This window comes from Musa acuminata, chromosome BXJ2-2 (genome assembly GCF_036884655.1).
Source record: "Musa acuminata AAA Group cultivar baxijiao chromosome BXJ2-2, Cavendish_Baxijiao_AAA, whole genome shotgun sequence".
NCBI classification, from domain to species: domain Eukaryota; kingdom Viridiplantae; phylum Streptophyta; class Magnoliopsida; order Zingiberales; family Musaceae; genus Musa; species Musa acuminata.
Window position 1 is genome coordinate 31,745,887 of NC_088339.1, and position 24,241 is coordinate 31,770,127.

The 24,241-nt window shown below is 34.2% G+C and overlaps 1 protein-coding gene across 7 annotated transcripts; it reads right to left on the minus strand.

Moving 5' to 3' along the window:
• Positions 1-23,567, minus strand: LOC135606071 (uncharacterized). 7 transcript variants are annotated; one of them, XM_065096846.1, is made up of 24 exons: positions 23,279-23,567; positions 21,314-21,368; positions 21,103-21,194; positions 20,956-21,011; positions 20,772-20,847; positions 20,483-20,549; positions 19,835-19,901; positions 18,819-18,885; positions 17,528-17,611; positions 17,388-17,429; positions 15,293-15,448; positions 13,088-13,165; positions 8,906-8,974; positions 8,742-8,807; positions 8,517-8,645; positions 5,976-6,032; positions 4,594-4,683; positions 3,245-3,310; positions 2,919-2,987; positions 2,707-2,811; positions 2,447-2,572; positions 1,018-1,076; positions 902-938; positions 1-323 (listed from the first exon to the last, which is right to left on the minus strand). In XM_065096846.1, the coding sequence occupies exons 1-24, from the start codon at positions 23,516-23,518 to the stop codon at positions 177-179; spliced, it is 2,100 nt and encodes a 699-aa protein (XP_064952918.1). In that variant the 5' UTR covers positions 23,519-23,567; the 3' UTR covers positions 1-176. The 7 variants fall into 7 exon arrangements, with proteins under 7 accessions (XP_064952918.1, XP_064952915.1, XP_064952917.1 ...); XM_065096843.1 differs by having other exon boundaries at positions 902-1,076; XM_065096845.1 differs by lacking the exon at positions 15,293-15,448 and having other exon boundaries at positions 902-1,076.
• Positions 23,568-24,241: the final 674 nt, after the last annotated feature.

Below are 24,241 nucleotides of genomic sequence, written 5' to 3' on the forward strand. Positions count from 1 at the left end.
TCACTAGTATTTTTCTCTATTGATCAGATCATTCTGGCATTTGCAAGCTGTTCGTCAATTACAATAGATTACAGGCTTCACGAGAACTTGTCCAAAACCAAAAAAACAATAGACATACAAGAAATGGGGATATATATATATATAATGAATGTTACACAACAACAACAAAATGTGTATCAAAATTTGGGAGTTTTTGCAATGTGCTGAGCATCCCCAGCTCCATGACAGCGTTTCATAAAGGAGTCTAAAGTTGCTTGCTTTTGAGGACTTTTGCTTGTTTGACTGGAAGACACTTCTAATGTATTTTCTTCGCCATCGAGCATCTGATAGCGGAAAAAAAAAAAAAAAGCACCATCAGTAATTAAAAGAAGAATTGTGTGTGTTAAATGAAAGGCATCTATGCTTTCCTGAAGCAGCAATTTGAAAGAAACTCTCTAAGATAAAACAGTCAGGATGGTAGAAAAAAGGGAGGGTGTAAAGTTATTATGTGTCTAATGAAAAAAATTAGATTTCTATTGAATACAAACCACAAATTTAAGTGCTAAGCTGAAAGGAATCAGAGTTATCTCTTACATACACGATTTCCACTACAGGAGGAAAAATATGAGAATCATGACTTTTGATTCATAAAAGTGGCAACAAGGCAGTAAAGATGTTTACTAGAATCCAATGTATGGAGTGTGCAACTGATCGTTTTTTATAATATATTCTCAGCCAATGTGTACTGACACCTGATGCAGAAGACTTGAAAATACTCTTCAATTTATAAATTAGGCAGGTCATTACCAAATCAGGATGAACAGAAATTTTATCCAATCATAAGAAATATAAATCATTATCTATAAGGAGCATGTGAAATTTCCAGAAACACAACAAATGAAGAGATAGGGTTATGCAGAACCTGGCTCAAAGTTTCCAATTTGCTTCGAACAACATCCCTGAACAGGACTGGCATCAGCAAAAACCATGGGTAACCCAAGAATTGAGGTAATACTTACACTAATGACACAGACATACCAGATTATGTCATCAACAGTGTCATTTGAGAGAAGGTAATATATATTGACCGATGATACCTAGCAAAGCAAAGGAAAAATGAATATAATAATACATCAATGGTCAACATGAAATATAGTTTGTCTTGGTTAAAGTCGATTACTGCAGCAAATTATACCCCAAATAGCGCTAAGTGCAGTCAAGCCTAGTACCTTGTGAGAGCAAAACAGAACTACATTATGATATTTAAATTTTGATGAAGAGACAAAGTTAGCATGCTCTACGTAAGTGTTAACTGACATGAGATAGAACTATAATAAGTACACATGAGCTAAATTCATGGTGAATTGCTAAAGGGTACTCAAGTCATGAATACTTAATTAGATGAAAAACTTGCACCACACAGTAAACTGATAGAATCTCAATGTGGCCACAAACTTATTAAAGAGGGATTCTTCCTTAAATTGTTTGTTTGATTCAAATAATTCAGCATAGTAGACTTAGCAGACATTGACAATGACATTTATTTGTTAATATGAAGCTATAGTAAACAGTGATTGAGCAACCATCAATTTCCACCTTAACAAAGAGAAAGTTATCTCAAGGCTCTATATATACAGATACTAGTGCTCAAGAAAGCAAATGCTAAATAATCAACCTACCTTTGGCTTTTGTTGAACTAGTTCTTTAACTACCGGATACATAAAATTAAGATTATATCAAATTAAAAATAGAATAGGTTATATTTCTATTGCAATTAGGATTTTTATTTTTTATTTCAGTGAATTTAAATAAGAGGATAATATAAATTATACATTAGGGAGAATCTAGAAACTATTACATAAATAATTAAATTTATCTATTTCAGATCTATTTCAAATATTATATAATTAAATTATTACATTAGGGAGAATCTCGAAACAATTACATAAAAAAGCCACAAGGAATAACAGGAAAAGGAGAGGGCACAGCAGAGGTAAAGAAGACAAGGAGCAAAAAGAGACGACTAGGAGAGGAGGACAAAGAAGTGGAAAGAATTTAGGAGAAAAATGGCAATGAAGACTGATAAAGGAAAAAAAAGCAGAAAAAAATAAGAGCATAAAATAAGAGGAAGAAACAGAGAACAAAACTTTTAGTTAAGCAAAAAGAGAAGAAAACTAAAAGAGAGTAGAAAAACAAAAGAATTGCGAGATTATTATTTTATATTTTATTATACATATTTTAAACTTATATTATTAATTAAGCCAGTAATTCGACTTTTTGACACACTGGACTTTTTGACCCACTGTTCTGATCAGTAATTAAGTGACACCAAGCTTGGCAATGACTGGGTAAGTTTTAATAAGTACGGATGATATTACTATAAAAAAGAAGCATTTGCATCCAAGCCAGGAAAGAGTATAATACATCTAGGTGCACTATAAATTGTATCAATACCACGAATCATTACCTGGCCAATCCGGTGAGCACGATCTTCTGCCTGAATTATATCACCAGGAGTCCAGGTCAACTCAGCAAAAAAGATTGTACTTGCTGCGGTCAGGTTCAATCCAACACCTCCGGCTTTGATTGAAAGCTACAAATGGGCATCACCAACAATAAACTTCAGAAAGCATGGAGCATGGGGTTTGTTTTCAATATAGCATAAAAACACTACAGTCTGAGCAGAGAGATGTAACAAATCCAATTCAAAAGCAGAAAGAAGCCTACAACTGCAGCCTTTATTTCAATCTTCTCCTGAAATTCATTTACTAAAGCTTGTCTCATCGATGATGGGGTACCGCCATCTATTCTTATACAGCCAACTTTCTTTTTCTGCAATAAATTGATCATTCTTGGGCGATTATGATGGTGAACTGTTGACTACTATTTATATGAACATAAAATCTACCTTAGAAAGATGGCAATGTTAAGTTACTTACAAGAAGAAACTGATGTATCGCATCAATCATGGGCTGATGGTGAGCAAATATCAAGAATTTGCAGTCTGCCTGAAAAGTGAGGATGAGAATAAACATGAAGCACCATATGTGCTAAAAGTTTTATAAAGTGAAGAACTAAAACATAGCCATTCACAAATGGGTAGAAGGAACATGATACAGATTAACCAAACCAGATAATTGAAAGAGATGTACGACAGCTGAAATAATTGAATTATGCAACTAATTGGTTCACAGGCCATCAACATGATGTCTGGCAATAGTTATATCTAATAAAACCACATGACCAAGTAATTAGTTCTGGTTACCTCAATAACAGTACTCAGGTAATCCAGAACTGCAGGAATTTTAGCTTCTGCTGAATCATTATAGATCTGCAGTTTAAATAAGAGGAAGCCAATTAACAACCAAAATGGACAGTAATAGAAGATAAAAAGAAAACCAAGATTGTTACTTTCGCAGAATCATGATCAAATCTTTTTTCTGTACACAGAAAGATGATGTAAAAAGAGAAATGAAGAACAAGTGATGCACTATAAATGTACTATTGGCCAAAACTTAAACCTGACCAAGGTCTACCAGGACACCATCTTTTCTGTTTCAGCACATGGATCAAATATAATCCTTATGACATAAACAGACTCCTTACTGGTTAAGATACTGCAGTATTTCTCTCATAACTGTGGAACATCCCTATTCTGAGAATTTCAAGGCAGAATAACCATATGGATCTTCTAATGTTATTGTGCAGGAACAAAAGATTTTCGTGTTAGATACATAATTAAACACATGTACCAGGGATAACAAAAATAAACAGAAATAACCCAACATATGATCAAACTTTGAAAAGCAAAAGAGTTAAAAGTGTAGAATGCCTGAGATATCGACGGCAAGAGCAAGCCACATTCCTAAAGATATAGAATTTTAAGTGGAAAAGATCTGAAGCAAGTGAAGAATCAGAACCTTAAGTATCATAAATTTGATGGTCAATCGGTAGGGAACACAATTTGAAATGCACAGGACACAACTCCAAAGATTAAATGCTTATATTGACACAAGAGGAATGAACGCTCCACATACAACATTATGAACTTTACTATTAGTAAATGAGAATATTCAAAGCTCAAATTTGTCCATTTCTAATGCATTTACCATGCCAAACCTAAGGTTTTTGATGTAATATTCATCCTCCCAAACTAGAATAAGGCACTAAGAAAGCACCCTACTAAAAATAAGGTCGTTGTTTTAGTAAACCTTAATAATGAATCTCAAGGTCAATTCTATTTAGTAAGTTGACAGTACACCTGAAATGTATAGAAAACTGGCTTTATAATAAATAATCTCAACAAAAGAGCCGAGCTACTCTTTGAAATTATTATTCATAGAGGTGGTGTCATGTCAACAACAGTGATTAATCTACAAATAATCAAGAAAAAATAATATTCAACCTCAAACTATCTAAATGTTGCTGCTTCTAGATCCCTATACATTTCAGACATTAATTATTTTAAAAAATGAAGCATTTGACTATTGTGTAGATCATTATTTTTCCATATTAATCACTTCCATCATGTAAGCAGAATCCCATACCATTTTTGGAAAATGCAGTATATTTGACCCCACAGGTACACTAACACGGAATAAAGAGTTTAGATACCTTGTTAATAAGATTCTTTTGCATAAATTTTAAAGACTCCATCTTCTCAGGGGAATCACAAGCCTGAATGTTCATCTTCACTACCTCCAACTGAAAGACAAAAATGGAACAACTTAGGTCACATAAATATAAGAATAATATAGTAAACCACATGCCATATGTGGGGCCATAAACAAGCCATCATTCAGTTTTTATTTTTCAGATATGTTTTACCAAAAAAAACAGAGATTGCAAGCTAAAACAAGTTTAAATACCTACACAAGAAATTCTGTGATACAATTAAGGTATCTTCCTCATCTCTTTTTAATATGTCACAAAGAAAAAGGAAGTAAAAACTTCTTTGAGAACAACTATAAATATTACACAAACACCTCCATCCTCTAATAGGCGATTTTAACATTTTCAGGCAATAAGGTAACGAAAATCAAAATCAAGAATTTTAGTGATTATTGAGGTACATGAAAACAAAACACTATAGCTTCACACATGCAGACATGTCATGCCCAAATTCTATTATTAGTTTGTCAAAGAAAATGGAAACCATTTAAATTAAAATAATAACTCATAAAGCTATTCATTTTGACCTAGGAGCTATGTTTGTTGGGACCCACATGAAACTTGTTACAAACTCATATCCAATTTTCAGCTTATTTTCAGATCCCCCAATGAGCAATTTATCCACGTTCCTAACATGCTCATTTGAAACACCAACTTCACTTTTTAATGAATGAATAAAATTGCATATAAAGGATTTAAAATGCAGCTACACAAATTTAAAATATAATATATGCAAGTGAAGAAAAAGAACATACACAAACATACATGAAATGCACAAACAGAAAGAGTTGATGAGAAAGAATGAGCAAGTAACGTAATTCCATATTAGACACGAAATGTCAAGTAAAAAACAACGACCAGCAGTACCAAGTGATTACAAAAGAAAAATCTTGTAATTTTGTATAAGATCTACAATGTGAAGTTGATAAATCTGTGTCACACTCATTACTTATTATGATATTTTTCACTAAAACAATAAGAAGTAGGGGCAAATTAAATCTTAATTCCATCAGTATGATGTGTGACTTACATAACTGTCATAGACAATACAGTTTTCTCACTCATCAAATCACATCATAATTTAATTTTTGGACTTCCATCTAAATCACATCATATACAACTATAATGGATCAGACTCACTTATAAGTTGCAAATGAATCTAAATACAGAAATGTTAGACAACAACAAGAAGCCATAATGTCCTACCTAAAGAAAATCAGTGTGATCATTAAACACATGCTAAAGTTCAAATACTAATATAGGACTAGAAATGACTATTTCGTATATCAGAACATGAAAGATGAGCAGGTTGGTATCAGGATTACCTCACGAAACAGAATTCTAATTTGTTTCATATCTTTCTCTTTCAAATCTAGGAAGACCTGAAAATAGTGGCAACCAATTATGCAACCAAATTCCTATGAACAGAATGAAGAAGGAAATTTACAAAAGTTATGATTAGTACGAATAAAACTATATATTAAAAGATTAGTGAATAGCTAAAATATAAAAAATCCATCAGAATATCTCATGTTAAAAATATCTTGAGACAAATGTATAGGGTTATTAGAAAAGATAAAATAAGAAATGATATCATTTGTGAACAAATAGGGATGAACTCCAATGAAAAATAAAATTAAAGGAAAAACAATTAAGAGAACTTCCACAAACCATTAGGATAATATGATTCCAAGCAACATCGTTGCCCAAAACATCCAAGCATGATCTGCAGAGTATTATGGATTTGTAATGATCTTTTTTATTTTTGGACAAAAAGATGAGGAAGCCATATATCAGTTTTATACAATATTATAATTACCCTTTCAACATTTGACTTTTTTTCTTTCTTTCTTTCAGCAGCAAACCAAAATAACATATTGTTCAAGTAAAACGATGACACAATCCCTTTGTTTTCATAAGCCTTTTTCATGTACTAGATTATGTAACAGCTCAGAACCACAATTGAGGAACACTTGCTTCTCTTAATTCAAGAAGGAATTTAGTCAAAAAAGAGGTTAAACATAAATATGCCTTTTGAGGCCAATTTTTTGACTTTCATGAAGTCTGTTATCCACAAATACAAAATGTCAGTTATTTTCACACCAAGCCTTATCCTCTATGGAAAAAGTTTGCACGTTTCACATTAAGGCATATAATTAAGAAGGCTCAGATGGCATATGACATGCCAGTGTATGAAAAGAAAACATTTTAACAATTTAATGAGCCTGTTTAAAATCTGTCCTGATGATGCAGCAGTTTAACAGGTTGTGCAATTTTTTAACAGCCAAATGCAATCTAGTGCACCTTAATTTGAAAAGAAAACCATAAGAGCACGAACAAAACAAAGAATGAAGTAACATTTTTGCAAATTAAGTTCCGTAGTGATTAGTTTGCTACTACCAATGATCTTACGAATCAATAATCTTGGTTTTATAATAGGATACCAATTCTATAAAAGGATTATAACAAACAGGTATATGTTAAGGGTGAAATTATAGCTTAAATAGCTAGATATTACTTGAGGATCTTATATTAGAATTCATTCTTGTGTTTTGTCATTTTCTAAATCATTCTTATGTTTCAGAAAAAATTATTATGACAATAAGTTCATTAGACATCAAAAGATGTTGATAATGGTGTACACTATAAGCAAGGTTTTCTATACCACTCAGTACAGGCAATATTTAACCAATGGAAGACCAAAAGCGAAGCAACCAAAATCGACCGGTACATGACCAGGATGACAGGTACCGCTCGGAATGGGCTTGGTACCATCTGGTGTAGGTCAATACCAGTCAGTAAGATTAGTTGCGGGTACGGTTGTCCAACTAATCATTACGTCTTCTATGGGAGGTTATAAAAGGGCCCGTCACACACTCTCTCTCACTTTTTTTTTTCTCTAATATCTCTCAAAGTTCACTTAATTCCCTCATATCTCCCTTCCAAACTAATTGAAGATCACTAGGAGAGGTTGATTTCCACAAGAAGGGGAGTAAAAATCAAGATCCGAACCATTACTTCTTCAAAACAAGGTAATTCCAAACCTACTCTCTTAAGTTTTTTAGAGTTTATACTTACTCTTGCGGGAGACCCCCCACATCCATCTTGTTTCCTCACCGAGGCAAAACAGTAAGAAAACATACATGTTGCCACAGGAACCTCCCACCACATGGGTCATCGATGATAATGAGGCAATGACTGCTACCATATTATTGAATCAACGACACACTATAAACCAGTGTCAACTCACGTCATTCATTGGTAGCAGCTCTGTAAGGAAATCAATCTTGGACACAGACCCGTACCAATCCTAGCCCATACCGGTATGGGTCTGAGTGGGTATATGTCATTGCATAACATCTCATTTATCATAGGTGTAGCGAAGACTAAAATTTATTACTTTTACAGATAAATTTAAATTCTACATTGAAAATAGTTTCCAAAACTATGCCAAAAAAGGGCATTATACTGGCTCATTTAATGAAACACTCATGTTTATTCTTCATAAACACACAAGCATAAGGTTATAAAAACAAACTTTAGGTTGGAATTCATATTTTCAGATTGTTTTCATCATTTTTCAAGTGTTTAAGGTTTAAAAAACTTAGAAAGATCTTTTGAAACACTATTTGATTCATAATCAGATCCAACCTACGGTCCACCAATTTATGATGTGACTCCAACCATCGTTATAACATTGTAGAATTTTTCTTTATGGAATCTCAGAAAGGAACTTGATCCTTGGCAACACTGTAACTTCCAACAGCGCTAACGAAACAAAGAAGGATTCAGGCTGATTTGTGTAAAACTTAAGAGATAATAGCTTGGCATGATATAATTGGTGTATTTGGCAGGGAGAAATTTACTTGTTGCCTACGCTTCACTGGCAGCTGTGAGAGGACATCTTTTTTTAATCTGCGAATCATGACGGTTGCTTTCATTAGACAGTGTAGCTCTTCATGGTTGCTTGCACCTTGATACAATCCGAAGATACCCTATAAAGATAAATTTTAGAAGTTAGACCTCCCGATCAAATAGACAACTGCATTTGATGACATATAATTCGAAAAATAAAGTTAAGCTAATCTTACACCCTTGCAGTAACGATTCCCATACTCATGAACATTTCTGTAAACACCAGGATACAAGGCCTCAAGCTGGAAAAAAACAGAAATCAGACTAAAACATTGTTAATGCATCATAAACTAGGGGAAAAAATCAAGAAGCAAAATCCATTAGTTGGGTAAAGCTGAACCTGCTTGAACAACTCAATAGGTCTGGATAAAGCAGGAGTTCCACTCAGAAGAATTGCGTATTGAGCTTTCTGAAATATTAAATTAGCAATGCTTATGAAATAATAGTGCAACTTCCCATTTGTAACCAAGAAGCAGGTATGGTTTGATGACCAAAGAAAAAGAAGTGTTAAAAGCAGTTTTACTTAACAATGTGCAATGCCTAAAGAAATATTTCCTGATTTAACAATTTGTACGCAGCTAAGCTAGAAGGTCGATACAAGGTTCGTCATTCCGTGACATATCGTCTGGTATAGGCAATATGTACCGGTCCGATAGGGGACTGATATAGGTGGTACATAATAGTTTGTCTATATACCCCACCATACCATGTGTCGGTATGTCAGTACGTACCGTACCAATGGTCGATCGATATACTTATATGGACCGGTAAGACGAACCATGGGTCAATAAAATTTTGACTGACTAGTGTTAGTACTTGTAAAAGGAATCTCACAATGTTCAATGTGCAAAAAAAAATGTTTAACAACTACATAAGGAGAAATCAAAAAAGAAGAAACAACAATAGATAAAATAGCCAACCACTTTTTTGTATTTACTCTATCACAATAAAATTTGATGTAATTAATAAGATAAAAATATTACGAGAAAATGAATACATCAGAGCCGGTCCCAGAGATGGATTTGGCAGTTTTGAAGGTCAATCAAATATATCAATGGTGTACATGAAGCCAGTTAGCATGGATGGGAACTGACTCAATTGTCGAAGAAATTTTTAGTTGATAAATCTAGCTATAACTGCAAACCTTGGTAGTGGTAGGAACTAAAGGAGAACTTTAAAGGAAAAATAAGGGTAAGGTTCCATATGAATGGCATTTGCACATGATTAACCAATCTTAAGTTACGAGGGAAGCCCGCTAGAGAACATGTCAACATGTGAACTTCAGCACAGAACTGGATTTTAGATTTCTCAGATAAGACGTTAAGGTTCATGGCGACATTAGGAAGTACAAAGACATCAGAAGCAAGGTATATAGTTTCGAATGATACTGCCCAGTAGGAGTGATACGTATCGGTCCGATAGCATACCGATACGCGGACCACCTGCTACCAGGCGGAACGCTTAAAAGCGCCCCGTATCAAACGATACGGGGTTATATCGGGCGGTAACATTCGAAATTTCGACCGTTACCGCCTGACACAGCTCGGTAACGATCGATTTCGACCGTTAACGCTCAGTAACAGTGCTCCAACGATCAAATTGGCCATTGGAGCCCTTTCTCATATGTTTTTAAACTCTTCTTTTCTCACATTTGTGATCTCCTAAACTCGGACAGCAGTGCCTCGACGGATGATGGCGATGATGCCGGGCAGCCGTTGGTCTCGTCTACACAACTTGAGGGTGGTGCATGGACCGATGAGCAATATTTTACACATGCCACCCAAGATTCAGATCATAGAACTCGACAAAGTACTGGTCAAGTTTATGCACGAAAAGGGAAGGGGAAGGCAGTGGATGAATTTGAGCAAATGCGACAGAGCCTACATGATGTAGACAAAGAAAGAAGCTCATCGTATCCACAACCGTCGTATTATAGAGAATCATACGGGCAACATCAGTACAGTGATAGTTGGTCATCCTTCTCTAAGCAACAGTATGAAACAGAGCAGCAGATCAGTAGCGAAAGTAGAAGCTCTGACATTCACCAATATATGCCTCAGGAGCTGCCTCGGACAAATGTGATTCATGACGATCAGCCTACGATCATCATCACATTGATGAATCAATGACATACGATGTATCAATACATTATGTCATGGGATCAATTTCATGATTGGATCCAACAAACATATCATATTGATATGCAGATGTATAGGATCGAGGACCCTGATCCACCACCCGTCGAGGACCATCGTTCGTTTTGGTGGTAGAATCAGCAATCATATATATCTACATATGTGATTATTTAATTCATTTGAATTTTAGAGTTTATATTGTAACAAAATAGTCTAACAATTCAAACGATTTTTCTATAGATATTTAAATATTTACATAAGGACAATCCGTAACGAACTGAAATATGAACCTTGCACAAGACTATTCCTCAAAGCCCAAAAAAGATATGTGACACTATTCTTACTAAATTTAAATTGATTTTGCTAAACTTATACTATTACTATATTTATTTCTAACTTAAAAATCATATGCTATCTCTTTTTTTTTTATTTTCGGAAGATTTTACACCTAAATTAGGTGTACCTCTCAGTACGCCCTGGCGTACCGCTCGGTAAACGGTACAGTACCGTACCGAGCCAAGCTCGAAACACCGATACGGTACGATATTTCAATCCTTGAATTCAGAAGGAGCCTTAGAAGAGTTATATTATGTGTACTGATCCAGTTCACCTTATAATATCAATTGGATGCTCCAATAGCAAAAAGAACACCGCACGTTGGATGTTGTTGATAGCTGTTGAAACTGATGAAAAAAATTGTTGCATGTCTACCTCCCCTTTCTTTCCTCCTCTTCAACAGCTATTTGCCTCCTGGTTGCCGCGACCACCTCAACATCCACCTCCTTCCATTACTAATGTTGTGTCCTCATGCCACTGCTGACACCTCCTTCAGCACACATCACTGTCTCCTCCTCATCCTCCACTTATCCGTCTCAAGCCACTGCTGATGCCTCCTCCAGTACATGTCACCATCTCCTCTTCATCCTCATCCTCCTCTGCTTTTACTTCCTCCTTTGACAGACATCATAACCTCCTATTCATCTTCATTCTCTCCTCCTCCACCTTGGGGTCTCCTTCTCCCCCTCCATTCCTCTATCTTTCTCTCTAGTCCAGTCAGTAGTGACTCATACCGAGTGTCCTTCTCTCTAATCTAGTAAGTAGTGACTCATACGAAGTGTCAATATTGCAATCCATATTGGTACTACTTATCGGTCCACACGTCAACCAGTGCCGACATTGAACCAAGATTTTAAATGAATCACAATCAATATGAACCTCATAATAACCATAAAACATGCTCAATTTAATATTACATGTCATGTTATTTATTCAGGACTTGGGTAACCATAAATTTCATGGGGATTATACTATAAAATACTGGAATTTTTAATTTTGACAAGTTTCCCAATTAGCTTGAAAATATACAAAATGACCTGTTCCATTTTCTATAGATCTCTGTAAAAGAGAGAAATAAAATCGAACATTTGTTATCACATCGTATGTTTAACTACTCCATTTCAGATAGGTCCACTTGTGTCCAGGAAGGAGCTCTAAATATCTTGTTTTCCCATTTCTTAAGTTTTATCACTGATCTCAAGTCAAATGAGTAAACTTGGGTGACAAAGTCTGAGCAGGAACACCATGAATGCAAAACAATTTTAGATAAGTTTCAGACTCCATTTAGGTTATCATGTACTGGAAGGAAGCTGAAATTTTTCTTGCATTACCATTTCTTAAAGCTTTAACACTAATCTAATAATAAACATCAGTTACTGGGTGACAAATTTGATTAAGCAGGAACACCATGAACTTTCCTAATTTAGTTTTAAGTCTGAGAAAGCACCAAGTATTTTCTTAAATTATTTGATAAAATTGATCTAAATGCATATTGGGCCATTTGGTATTCCATTAACATTGATAATATGTCGAAGGTGACAATAAATTAGTTTGACTAAAGAAGTATAAAATAATGTTATTTGATACTTCCATAATTCCATGTGAAGGAGCATAAATTGTGTCTGATATACATCCACGAGTTGGAAATATTGATGATAGAATTTAAATGCCAATTTGGAGTAAAATGCGCCCATACAAAGTATAATATATGGAAATCAAAAAGGAACTCTGGATATAAAGTGTTATATAAATTATAAACTATGCTATGTTATTTTGCATCCTTAGTTCCTTACAATAGTAAATACTTCAATGCATAACAACACGTGTATATACGAAATATGCATGAATAGCGTGAAAACCATGTTCTCTTCATTTTGTTGGTAATATGATCAATACAGCTATAGGAGAGCTTCCTTATCATAGAGACCAATTTTTTACGTCAAGCATCATAAGTTCTATCACATTTCATCAGCAATGGAAATAACAAATAATGATTTTAAGATACAAAAATAGTTCACACTCATACTAAGGGCTGTTATTCTATGTCAGACCTGAAGAACTGGAAGACAAGCATTTGTTCGCTTAGCCTGAGCATTCTTCATAAAATGTGATTCATCTGCAATGACAATCTGAGCAGGTACAATCATAACTAAAACCATAGTAGACATTCCAAGCATTCTATGAAAAAATAGAAGATACAAGGTCACTAGCTGAATATATCTGCTACAATTGAAAACCAGAATAGTGCATGAATTTCTCATATTCAAAAAAGAAGAAGAGGAAGAAGATCACAATTACAGCAAACAAAATGAATGTCAAATTTAATTTTTTAGCCATCTGGTTTACAATGGTGCAAAAATCTTAAAAGCAAAAGAAAAAAAAATCTGCAAGAAAATCTTAGGTAAAAGTTTCAAACCAACATGCTCGGCAACAGTTTACTTGCATTAACAAAACCATATAAAGTGTTCATGTTGTCATCTCGATTAACAGTATTGTTTTAATCTTGGAAACGCCAATACTCTTAATGAGCTTCCTTTTTCTTTCCTTTCAGAGGCATAACTAGTGGCTTTCAAACTCAAAACCATCCAACTTTGTGGGTTATCAAGATTTAATAGAAAAAGAAAACAAACTATGAGATGTCAGGTGAAAAAAAGAAAATAACATGATGACTTCACCAATTTGTGGCACAAGAGAGACACAAATAAACTCTCTAAACCTGAAAAAGTTGACTGAGTTCTCCATAGATATTTTCTTTCAGACGCATAACCAGTAAATTGCAACTGATCCAACTACAGATGGAGCTCTGTTAAGCACATCGACTGAACCAATTGCATGCAAAAATGTTGGCTTGTCTTATCAAAGCATTTGACATAAATAATTTCTAAACTAATTTGATCAACAACATACCACAGTCAAATTTATTAAATTACAAAGAATAGGCACTATTTCGTATCTTAGTTGAACCAAAAGATACACAAAATCCATTTGAGACAGCAACTTGGCAAGGCCGGTCAGGTTGCCGAGAGAGATTATCCTTCAAGAAAGTCTAGTTGATCCTAACATGTTTTAGGGGAACAAAATTACATACTATTGACTATTGAGTCACCAAGACTCTGAAGAACATAAATGTTTCCATCGTTGTGCTGAAAAGAATGCAAGATGCAGCACCAAGTTATCGTTTAATCATTATGGAAGTTATTTTTCTGGATAGATCATGCTCCTATCCAGCCAGTACATGCCTCATACAGTAAAACATCCTCTTGTACCATGCTGTATACCACAGCACACGCCATATGTTGTTTGAAACTAGTTTTGTTCAAAAAATTAAGTTACTCTACTTTACCCTGTGATAACCACAGTAAGTATAACATGAAAGTGCACAAGGTCAGTGTTGATGTATTATTTGATGCCCTAACGGAATAGCTAGGCACCATGTATCCAACCATACATGTTCAGGATGACTGTGTGAGTGTACAGAGCTGGTAAATTAAGAACCCCATCACCTTTTTTACCTTCTCTTTTCTTTTTATTTTTTCCCTTTCTCCCATTACCTTCTCCATTCACAGCCATTCTTCTCATTACAAAAAATTACAGGGGCCCCATTCAAGTGAGCACACACGACGAAGATTGTTCATTCCAAGTGGGCTAAGTAATGCCTCTACTCCTGAATCGTAAAAGTCATTACAAATTTTAGTTTGAAAATAGTCAAATACTATTATATATGAAAATATGCGTAATTCTATAGCATTTGTCACAGTGTAATGCTGGTCAAATTAAATCATTGCTTGAAAACATAAAATATTCTCAAAAAAAATATTAGGTACATTATAGTAGGGAAAAGAAGTGTAACTTTCTACCAATGTGGTGCTTAGAAATGTACCATTACAAACAGAAATTTTCTTTCTAAGATTAAAAATGTTTGTGGCATATTTAAAACCCTAGAAACAAAATAATTCCTATTATTTCAAACATAAAATTCCCCATGTTTCAAAAACTGAATGTGTTCAGCATAGAAGCAAGTGAAAATTATTTAAATAAAGGACTACAACCTTTCAAACATCCTTTCTTATCATTTGTTAAGTCTAAAATAAAGAAAATGCTTTGTTAATTCAATTTGAATCAGGGTACTTGGACCGCCGAAGTAAGGGGGTCTCTCGGGGCAACCTATTTTATCGATAAAACGAAGGATAATACAAATAAAGAAAATAAGAGATTGAAATGAGACATTGACACTAAGAAAAAAATGTTTCAATTACCTTAAACTCAGAAGCCAGAAGTATATCTTGTATCTTAGGAACTACATCATAAGAAACTATGTTGAAAACACCATCTAAATGGATATTTGACTTCAAATTCGAGAACACTATCTTGAATCCAGCCTTGTTAGAGCCTCCATGTTGAGATAGAACTACCTTCAAAGACAATCAAACACGATCAATAGGTATTCAACAAGTACAACTAATGTTCACACATGTTAGGATAATTCATGTTGTTAGATCCAAGGTCTTCAATTTTGAATAATACCGCCCAGTACAAGCGGTACGTACCGGTCCGTCAACAGACCAGTACACAGATCACCCATTATCGAGCGGTATATATATATATATATATATATATATATATATATATATATATATATATATATAAGGCGACGTCACGAGATGTCACCTTTTATAAAAATATTTATATATAAAAAATATTTTATATATAAATATATATATATAAGATTTTTTTTACTATTATATATATATATATACATATATAGGTGACGTCGCCCCGCATGGGGAGAAGAGAGAGGCGAAGTCGCTTCGACAACGTCGTCGAATTATTATTATTATTATTATTATTATTATTATTATTATTATTATTATTATTATTATTATATATATATATATATATATAAACACCTATACCGAATAGTATACCGCTCGGTATACAATATCGTACAATACCGAGCAAATGTCGAAACTCCGATACGGTACGATATTTCAATCCTTGGTTTGATCAGTGTCCTTAGTTCTAGCACGAACTCAGATTTTCCACTTCAAGATGCATTATAAACCTACCAGTCCCAAACAAGGAAAATTTAGAAAGTGTTAAATTGAATTAAATAAAATCAAAAGTTCAAATATAAACAAAAATAAGACCATCTTTATATGTCCAGCATCAAGAAGCCACCAAAGATATAAAAGAACCATTTTGCAATAGCAGCATATAAACAAACTGGGTTTTTATGAACACTACAGTCTCTACACATTACTAGCTAAAGATTTTAACTAAATTAAGAACTTCAATTTAGGTACGATATCCATTTGAAAATTCAAATTCCACCAGATTAATACAATTATCATATGTTGCTACCACCATCAAAAAGGTGAAAAGTTCACAAGGTTCCCACCAATGCTGCTCTAGAAAAGGTTAATGTATAGCCCTAACCCTAGAAGTACAAACAGTGATATGTGAGTTTTATTCAATTTCTAAGCATTTATTATTTTAATAGAAAATTCATTAAATTGTCTGAGCTGACAAATGGAGACTGGAAACTAAAATAAGTTTACAAATTGTGCCACAATTTCCTTAACTCCTCTCTTTCTTGGTAATAAATCAAAATTAGGTCAAATAATTTCTATTAAGACAATATTGAGCACAACTTTCTTAGGAATAAAACAATCAGAAAATGAAGAAACTGCAAAAATATTACCTTGTGTGTTTACCATGTTCATTTTTAAACTTTAAGAAGAAAAGAATATACTTGACAATCAGGTACCACATATTGTCAATATATTCTCAGCAAGTGATTATAGGAAATGCCCCTAATGACACTACTGTGTGACTATACTGGAAGATGAGAAAAGGATATGTAAGTTTCTAATTCATGACAAAAGAGGGGCATCCTGGCATAAGAATTCCACCACAGCAAGGTCAGGTGTAGGACCAAATATAAGCAACCCTGATCCTTCAGCAAAAGGCTAGCCTGATGATTCAAACCCATGAAGCCTAGGATGCAATGTAACCACCTTAAAAAGGCACCAATCATAAACAAAAGCAAAGAGAAAGTATAACATCCTGTTTTTACAATAGGACTAGGACATTAATTATAAGTGAAGCACATCATAAGAACAATTGCAAAGAAAAAATGATAAGAAATTAAACTACTTTCAAAATAAGAGCATGTAATATGAATCCAACACAAGGATAAGCTTTCATGAGAAGTCCAATTTTAGATACCAATGACTAAGACATAACATTCAATTGAGGAGAATATTCAAATACAAATGTAGTAAATTTCGAGTTAAAACAAAAAAAAAGACTTCTAATTTAAGATCAAAGGCAAAAGCATTTATTACATACCAGAATATCTGCAGAAGATATATTAAGCCACTGCTGAATCATCTGCAAAACAAATTTAATGATTACCGAGGGGCACAGAGTATGTTAAGAGACAGTGATTCGATATGAATAATCAAAGAGAAGTAGGGTCTAATATTCACAGAAGCCCATTGTAAACGCAAGGAAGACGGGGTGACAACAAGAACAGGCCACGCATCCGGAATGCAAGCAGCAACAGCAATTGCCTGTAGAACAAAGCAACCAGTTCTCGTAAACAAGTTGAATATCCAGTTGGTACACAATGAAATTTATCATCTCGAAAATAAAACATGTTAATGTCACAATACCAATGCTACAATAACGAATATTACTTGCTAGTGTGAGCTTTATGTCAAACAATTTCAACCTAATCTGCAATAGAGAAGAAAATGAACCCTAGATAAACATAAGTTACCATAAAGGAGTTGGAGAATGCTGAATCAGAAAGTATTCTCATCATTAGAGACAGTAAGTCATTGGAGAATGCTGAATGAGAAAGTACTCACATGAGAGACTCCAAATCTACATTTTAGGATGCTGTAATTTTATATATTAAGATGCATAATCTACAATTTGAACAATCTTCTTTATAGGTCTCCAGAAGTTCAACTTTAGCATGATATGAGTGTCTTGTTCTAGTGCCTCCCAGTCCTATGCACTCTTGCTCATCCAGCTTGCTTGCTTGCTTGCTTGCTTACTTGCTGAACGGTTTATGTCATGGTATGCAATTTCAAATAGTACCGTCCAGTACGGGCGGTACATACCGGTTCAATGACATACCGGTACGCGGACCGCCCGCTACCGGACGGAACGTGCTACAGTGTTATACTGTAACAGTAAGAGGATGAAATATTTAAAATCACTTGGTACGCCCTAATGTACCGCTCGGTACGCCCTGGTGTACCGAGCGGTACATGGTACTGTACCGTACCGAACCTACCTCGAAACACCGGTACGGTACGATATTGCAAACCTTGGTTTATATAATGTCATACATCATTACCGTGACAAACACTTTCAGGTTTTAACTTCTAAGCCAAGCCATAGCTCATAAGATCTTACAAATTTACCCAATCCTAAGTAGGCTTGCTCATTTGGCTTGCTCATGCTTTTTGTCATCGTATGAATTGTTTTTTTCACAAACCCTACTTAATTTCAGAAATTTTTTAAAACATACCGATGGTATGATAACCTTAAAGTTTAAATAGCAAACAGCAAGTTTTACAAATAGCCTATGAGAATGCTAAAAGAATAATTATGAAAATAAAAACTGAATAGACAACACTAAATGATGGGAAACTAAATGCAAAACCAATCCTATAAATAAACATATATAAGATGATCCAACTTGAATAATATAAGCAATGAAGAACTTAAAAGCTCAATACAAGATCTGGGCCCAAAATCCAATGCCTGTAATGTCTTTCCAAGACCCATTTCATCAGCTAAAAGAGCACGTCCACCATGCTGCAGCATGAATCTAACATAGAAAAATAAATTGCAGTTTAGATTACACTGAAAAATTCTGAAAGCAAATTAAAAAGAAATCTCCATTTTAATGAATGAAGTCCTCAGATATTCCACTAAAACAATTCCAAGCAGAATTTACTGTAGAATTTATCAAAAGTAAATCCTATGGATGAAAGAGAACACCAACAACTTCTACTACATTTGAAATTTGTTACGCAAGATTCTGCTCACGATCAGTTTGCTGGACACAAGAGATACTCTTACGATCTTGGTTATGATGGGGTGTCAAAAAGTTGTATTTAGGTACCCAAAAACCCTCATGAATGTTAAAAATTTTCTTAATAGACAACAAAATATAAAGGACAAACATGTAAAGGAACTGCTTTAGTTATGAAAAAAATGTTTTGGATTGGACACCATTCCACATTGGTAATTATCCCAGAGACACAAGAAGAAAAGTTCCATAACTTACTCTAGATATTAAAAAACCTCTTTTTAAATACTAAAAACCTTCTACTATTGAGTGGATATGAAGTTAGCAAATAATAATATTTTACTGATCACTAATAAGTAATAAGTAACAACATGAATGTTTTAGGATCATGCACATGAGAAAAGAAGCTTCAAGATTGCCATCTGGAAGGAATAAGTTCACTACAATTGCCATCTTCACATTGTTATTTTCAAACAAAGAACTTTCACTCAATAATGTCACCGTATTAGATACCCATCAGGAGAAATGTGCTACCAGCAAACAGATCCATCCATTATTACTATTTACTATAGATGTATATATGCATTGAAATAGAGACCTATCTACATTTTACTATAAATGTATATATGTAGATGGAAGGTATTCACCAACTAGATATTGTACACACCACGCTTAAGTCAGATACATAATTTCATTAAAAATACATTATTTTGAAAACCCAACAGAAAGACTTGTCACTTCGTACCTAATTCCTTCTCGTTGGAAAGGTAGAAGTTTTGATTCAACATAGCTTGGCATCCTGTCATATAGATCTTCTTAAAAGACAAATTAGTATTGAGACAGAAAATGTTATAAGAGAACAACATAACAAGAAATGAAGAGTGACGGCTATATTCAACAATTTCAGTACCTATATGTGAAGGACTTTAAAAGCAATTTTTTAAAAAATAATTATTAGACTAGTATATAATAATAATGAATTTTGAAGATTATGCATCATGTCCACAGAAATAAAATGATGCCATGATACACACTTTAAAAAGGCTCTCTGATGACAAGAAATGGGTCAAAAAACAAACACCAAAATATTAATGTAATTAAAAAAAGAAGGATCCAACAGAACGAAGGACCAATTCTAATTTGTAACTTGAAGATTGAAGTTTCAGTTTCAGTTTATCTTCTATGCATGCTTGAGAAATGTCATTTTCGTTAAGAGACAAACATGCTAGACAAATCTGTGGTATAGAAAAATAACATAAAAATATGATTACATCATTGCATTTCTCATTCAAAGCTTAAATTTTGCTTCAAATGCAAGAATAGTACAGACATAACCCACACCTCTTGTGCACATGTAATCCATATTCTTAATGGAACTCTTCTTTACATGTACCTCGTAGATCTGGAACAGCAGATGCAGCAGCAAGGGCACGTCGGACTAATGGATCAAGCTTTTGAACCTGGAAGACATGTGCTTAAATGAGTTAATTATTGCTTATTTGAAAAAAAAAACTAATGTTAATTATGAATTCCTATCCGTGAGATATGTCACTGGTTCAAAAGGTGAAAGACCACAAGATGGACCATAATTGAAACAATTTATCCGGTTTGATATTATTTCATTGATTAAATGTATTACAGAACAATATCATAAGCAAAGAGCTACAACACGAGGAGCTAACCTCAACATCCACACCAGCCACCGCGTTAAGAACTTCCTCAGCCACATCCAAGGATGATGGAGGGAACATCCATAGTCTAATGTTTACCATTTGAAGGAACATAAAATGTAAAGACAATTAGTAATCCTACCAAACTTAATGAACCCAATCAAACTCCATGAAAGTATCATGAATGTGTCGATACCTTTCCTTTCCATGCCAGCTAGCCTTTGGGATCTTATGAAATGCGTCTACAAGTAACTAGAATGAACCCATAACAACAACAAATAGTTCTAATGAATTGTCTTTTGAATATACATCAAAGACTTCAGGTGATATGCCAATACAATACCGGATGATAATTGAACTTTGCCGCGATAACACCACTGGCATGAAGACAAAGTCTGACACAGAGCTTGGACTGAGGAAAAGTGGTGTCTTTCCCTGGAAAGACATACCACAGTAAATCAGAATCATGAGACTTAACTGAAGAGAAAGAGCAAAGAAGTATCTAAAAGCTCAAGATAAAACTCTTCAGATAGTGGTCAAACAGATTCACATACCAGTTTCTCTGGATGCATCCGTTGAAGATAGACCTAGCGCAGGAAAGGTTTCAACCTAGATAAGAGGAATTAGGCAAATAAGCAACTCACAAATTAGTTATGGAACTTGGCATTGATGGTGGTATATCAGGAGATGAAACATTTTCCAACTTGATGCCTATCTTGTGAGCCCTCCAAAATCAAAAAATACAGAAGAAATAAATCAGTTTAAAAACAATGGATAAATGGCATTCCATGCCATCAATGCAATATCTGTCTTTTGTGATATAGAAAAATGAATTCAAAAAAATTAAGGCAAGATAAAAAGCAGCCGTAACAGAGTTACAGACAACAATAAAGAGAGATAATATATTATCTTTTCGCCAAATATATTGTAAATTGCAGAAATTGAGAATAGTTTCTGTGCTTTGAATTTATAAAGTGTCACAGAGTTTAAGAAATTGAGAATAGTTTCTGTGCTTTGAATTTATATATTGTAAATTGCAGAAATTTACATTCTTCTTCTTCTTCTTCTTCTTCAGAGATCTTAGTACTATGACTTCAACAAATAGGAAATCCATCGTGAAAACTTTGTGAAGATAAAGAATATACAAATATAAAGAAATTTTATATGTGGTATAAAATGATAGACAAGAGAATGCCATCAAGAAAAACTGTTGAAGGACCCATTTGCTAGCTGCAAAAGGAAGTAACTAAGTCCTATCCCTATGAAAGCATCCAAACATAAAAAATGAAGATATCCTCGGATTCTGTGATCCATCTTTGAACTGATATTTATCATGTGGCCAGCACAGCAACATTCTCTAAAGACAAAAAAGAAATCAACCAACCTCAAACTGTTACCTTCATATTTCTAATTCTTCTCTACCAGTGAAAATAACCCTTAGTGTTATAAATGCACGGATGACCTTTACTTTGCACTTGGTTGAATTTATACTTCACACACAAAAGAACAAGATGTCCGATAGTTCTCGTATCAATACTCAATAAAAAACTTCCCAAAATTTCATTAATCAAGTCAGATGTGAAGCTGATGAGACCAGAGCATCCCCATCAAGTGTAGTGAGGGAAAAACAGGTATATCATTAGTAGCAAGAAAATACGTGCATATTTCAGTCATCAATGCAATTGTTGATGGAATCTTCATCACGTGAACCTTTTAGCCCTTCCTTCTCTATTATTCTGCTGACCTTTCATAACAAGTTAAAGCACAAGTCAACAAATTTGTGGATGAAGTAACCTATGTAGCACCAAGTTTGCAGACCACTTGATTCTTGATATGAATATGTAAGCTATTCAACCGACAATTTAGCTTCTTTGTCAACCAAGCAGGTCAAGCAGAACACTAAAGAAACTAAAATTTTCATCAACTAGGAAAAGGAAAAATAAAAATAAAAGACTAACAGATCATGCAATTGGTGTCAGAATATTCATTGGATGAACCTTCCCTTCCTCCTTCATTTAGCAGTCTGCTGAACTTTCAGATCAAGATAGAGCAAAAATCAAAAAAGAAATTGTAGATGAAGTAATCTATACAGCAACGAGTTTGCAACCGTAAGGGCAGGCACGCAGACCATTTGATTCTTGATATGTATATGTGGCGATCCAACCGATAATATAACATTTATGTATCCTTGTCGACAAAGAAACCATTCAAGTCAAGCAGAACATCAAAGAAACTCGAGTGCTAGGAGAAAGAGAGCAAAATAATAGCAAATCATGCAATCGCAAGAACCTCCTATCCCTGCCTCATTCATCATTCTGCTGACCTTTCAGATTGAGTTAGAGCAGAAAGTAACCAATACAGCACCGAGTGCATAACACTGGGGGCAGCCAAACTTATATTTTTGCTTCTTTGTCGACCAAGACACCAAAGAGGCTATTGAGAACATTACATAATCGTGAAACTTCCCTCGATGAGTAAAGGAAAACGCAAGAAAGAGAATAAAAAAATCAAATCATTACCTTTTGGTATCGTGATTCCGAGGAGTTTCTCGAGAAAGGCTGCTCGGGGGACACGGAAGGTGGGTTCATGCGGCTGGAGGCTTTGGACGGCAGGGGAGAAGAAGAAGAAGAGGAGGAGGGGGCGACGCTGACGGATGCGGAGGAGGAGGAGGCTTTCCTCTCGGAGATCTTCTTGATGGCGTCTTCCTCCAAGAAGTTGAGCTCCTCGGCGCTGAGGCCCCAATCGTCCAACTCCTCCATCTCGCCGCCGCTCCACGAAAACCCTCTCGCCGTGGCTATTGGGAGTGAAATATGGGAACGTTTGAAGCATTAGACATAAATCAGGAAACGACGGGGGGTTATTTGCAAAATCCGAATCGAATGTGTTTCATGTTTTGCAAAAGTACCCTTCACATATGCTTATTTGCACATTAAAAGATGCGTTGCCTGATTTTTGTTATTTATAATCTGAACTTTAAATATTTGTAAGTTATCACTTCATAAATATAGACATATATATTTTTTTATTTGATAATCTAATACCAATAAAATTATTTTCACTCCTTTGCTATAACCTTTTTTTTTTCTCCTTCTTCTTCATTTTCTCCTCTCCTCTTCCTCCTAATCACCAAAGATGATAAATAATTATAAATAATAAATAATAAAATAGAATGATCTAAATATGGAAGAGTATGATATTAGAAATATTTTTTATATTTGTTTATATGATTTAATTTTTTTTAGGGTTATGTAGATTTAGAGTATCTTAGAAGACATTATTTTCTGAGTTAATCAGAAGTGGTCATATTTTGAGTCTCTCCAAAATATTCAAAGTTTTATCTTTTAAATATTTTATAAAATATTTAAAATATAATATTTTTTAAATGATTCAAAAATATACAGAATATATCATTTTTCAGGTAATTATTAGAAGTCAAATGTTCGGATTAATATTATGAATATTTTATATCTTAAAATTCTGAA

Excerpts from the sequence above, each read along its gene's own strand:
- LOC135606071 (XM_065096843.1), bottom strand. The coding sequence starts at position 23,518 with ATGGAGGAGTTGGACGATTGGGGCCTCAGCGCCGAGGAGCTCAACTTC. Across the intron at positions 2,573-2,706 it reads TTGAAATAAAGGCTGCAGTT|CTTTCAATCAAAGCCGGAGG; the intron begins GTAGGCTTCTTT and ends GCCCATTTGTAG. Across the intron at positions 324-901 it reads AATTGGAAACTTTGAGCCAG|ATGCTCGATGGCGAAGAAAA; the intron begins GTTCTGCATAAC and ends TTCCGCTATCAG.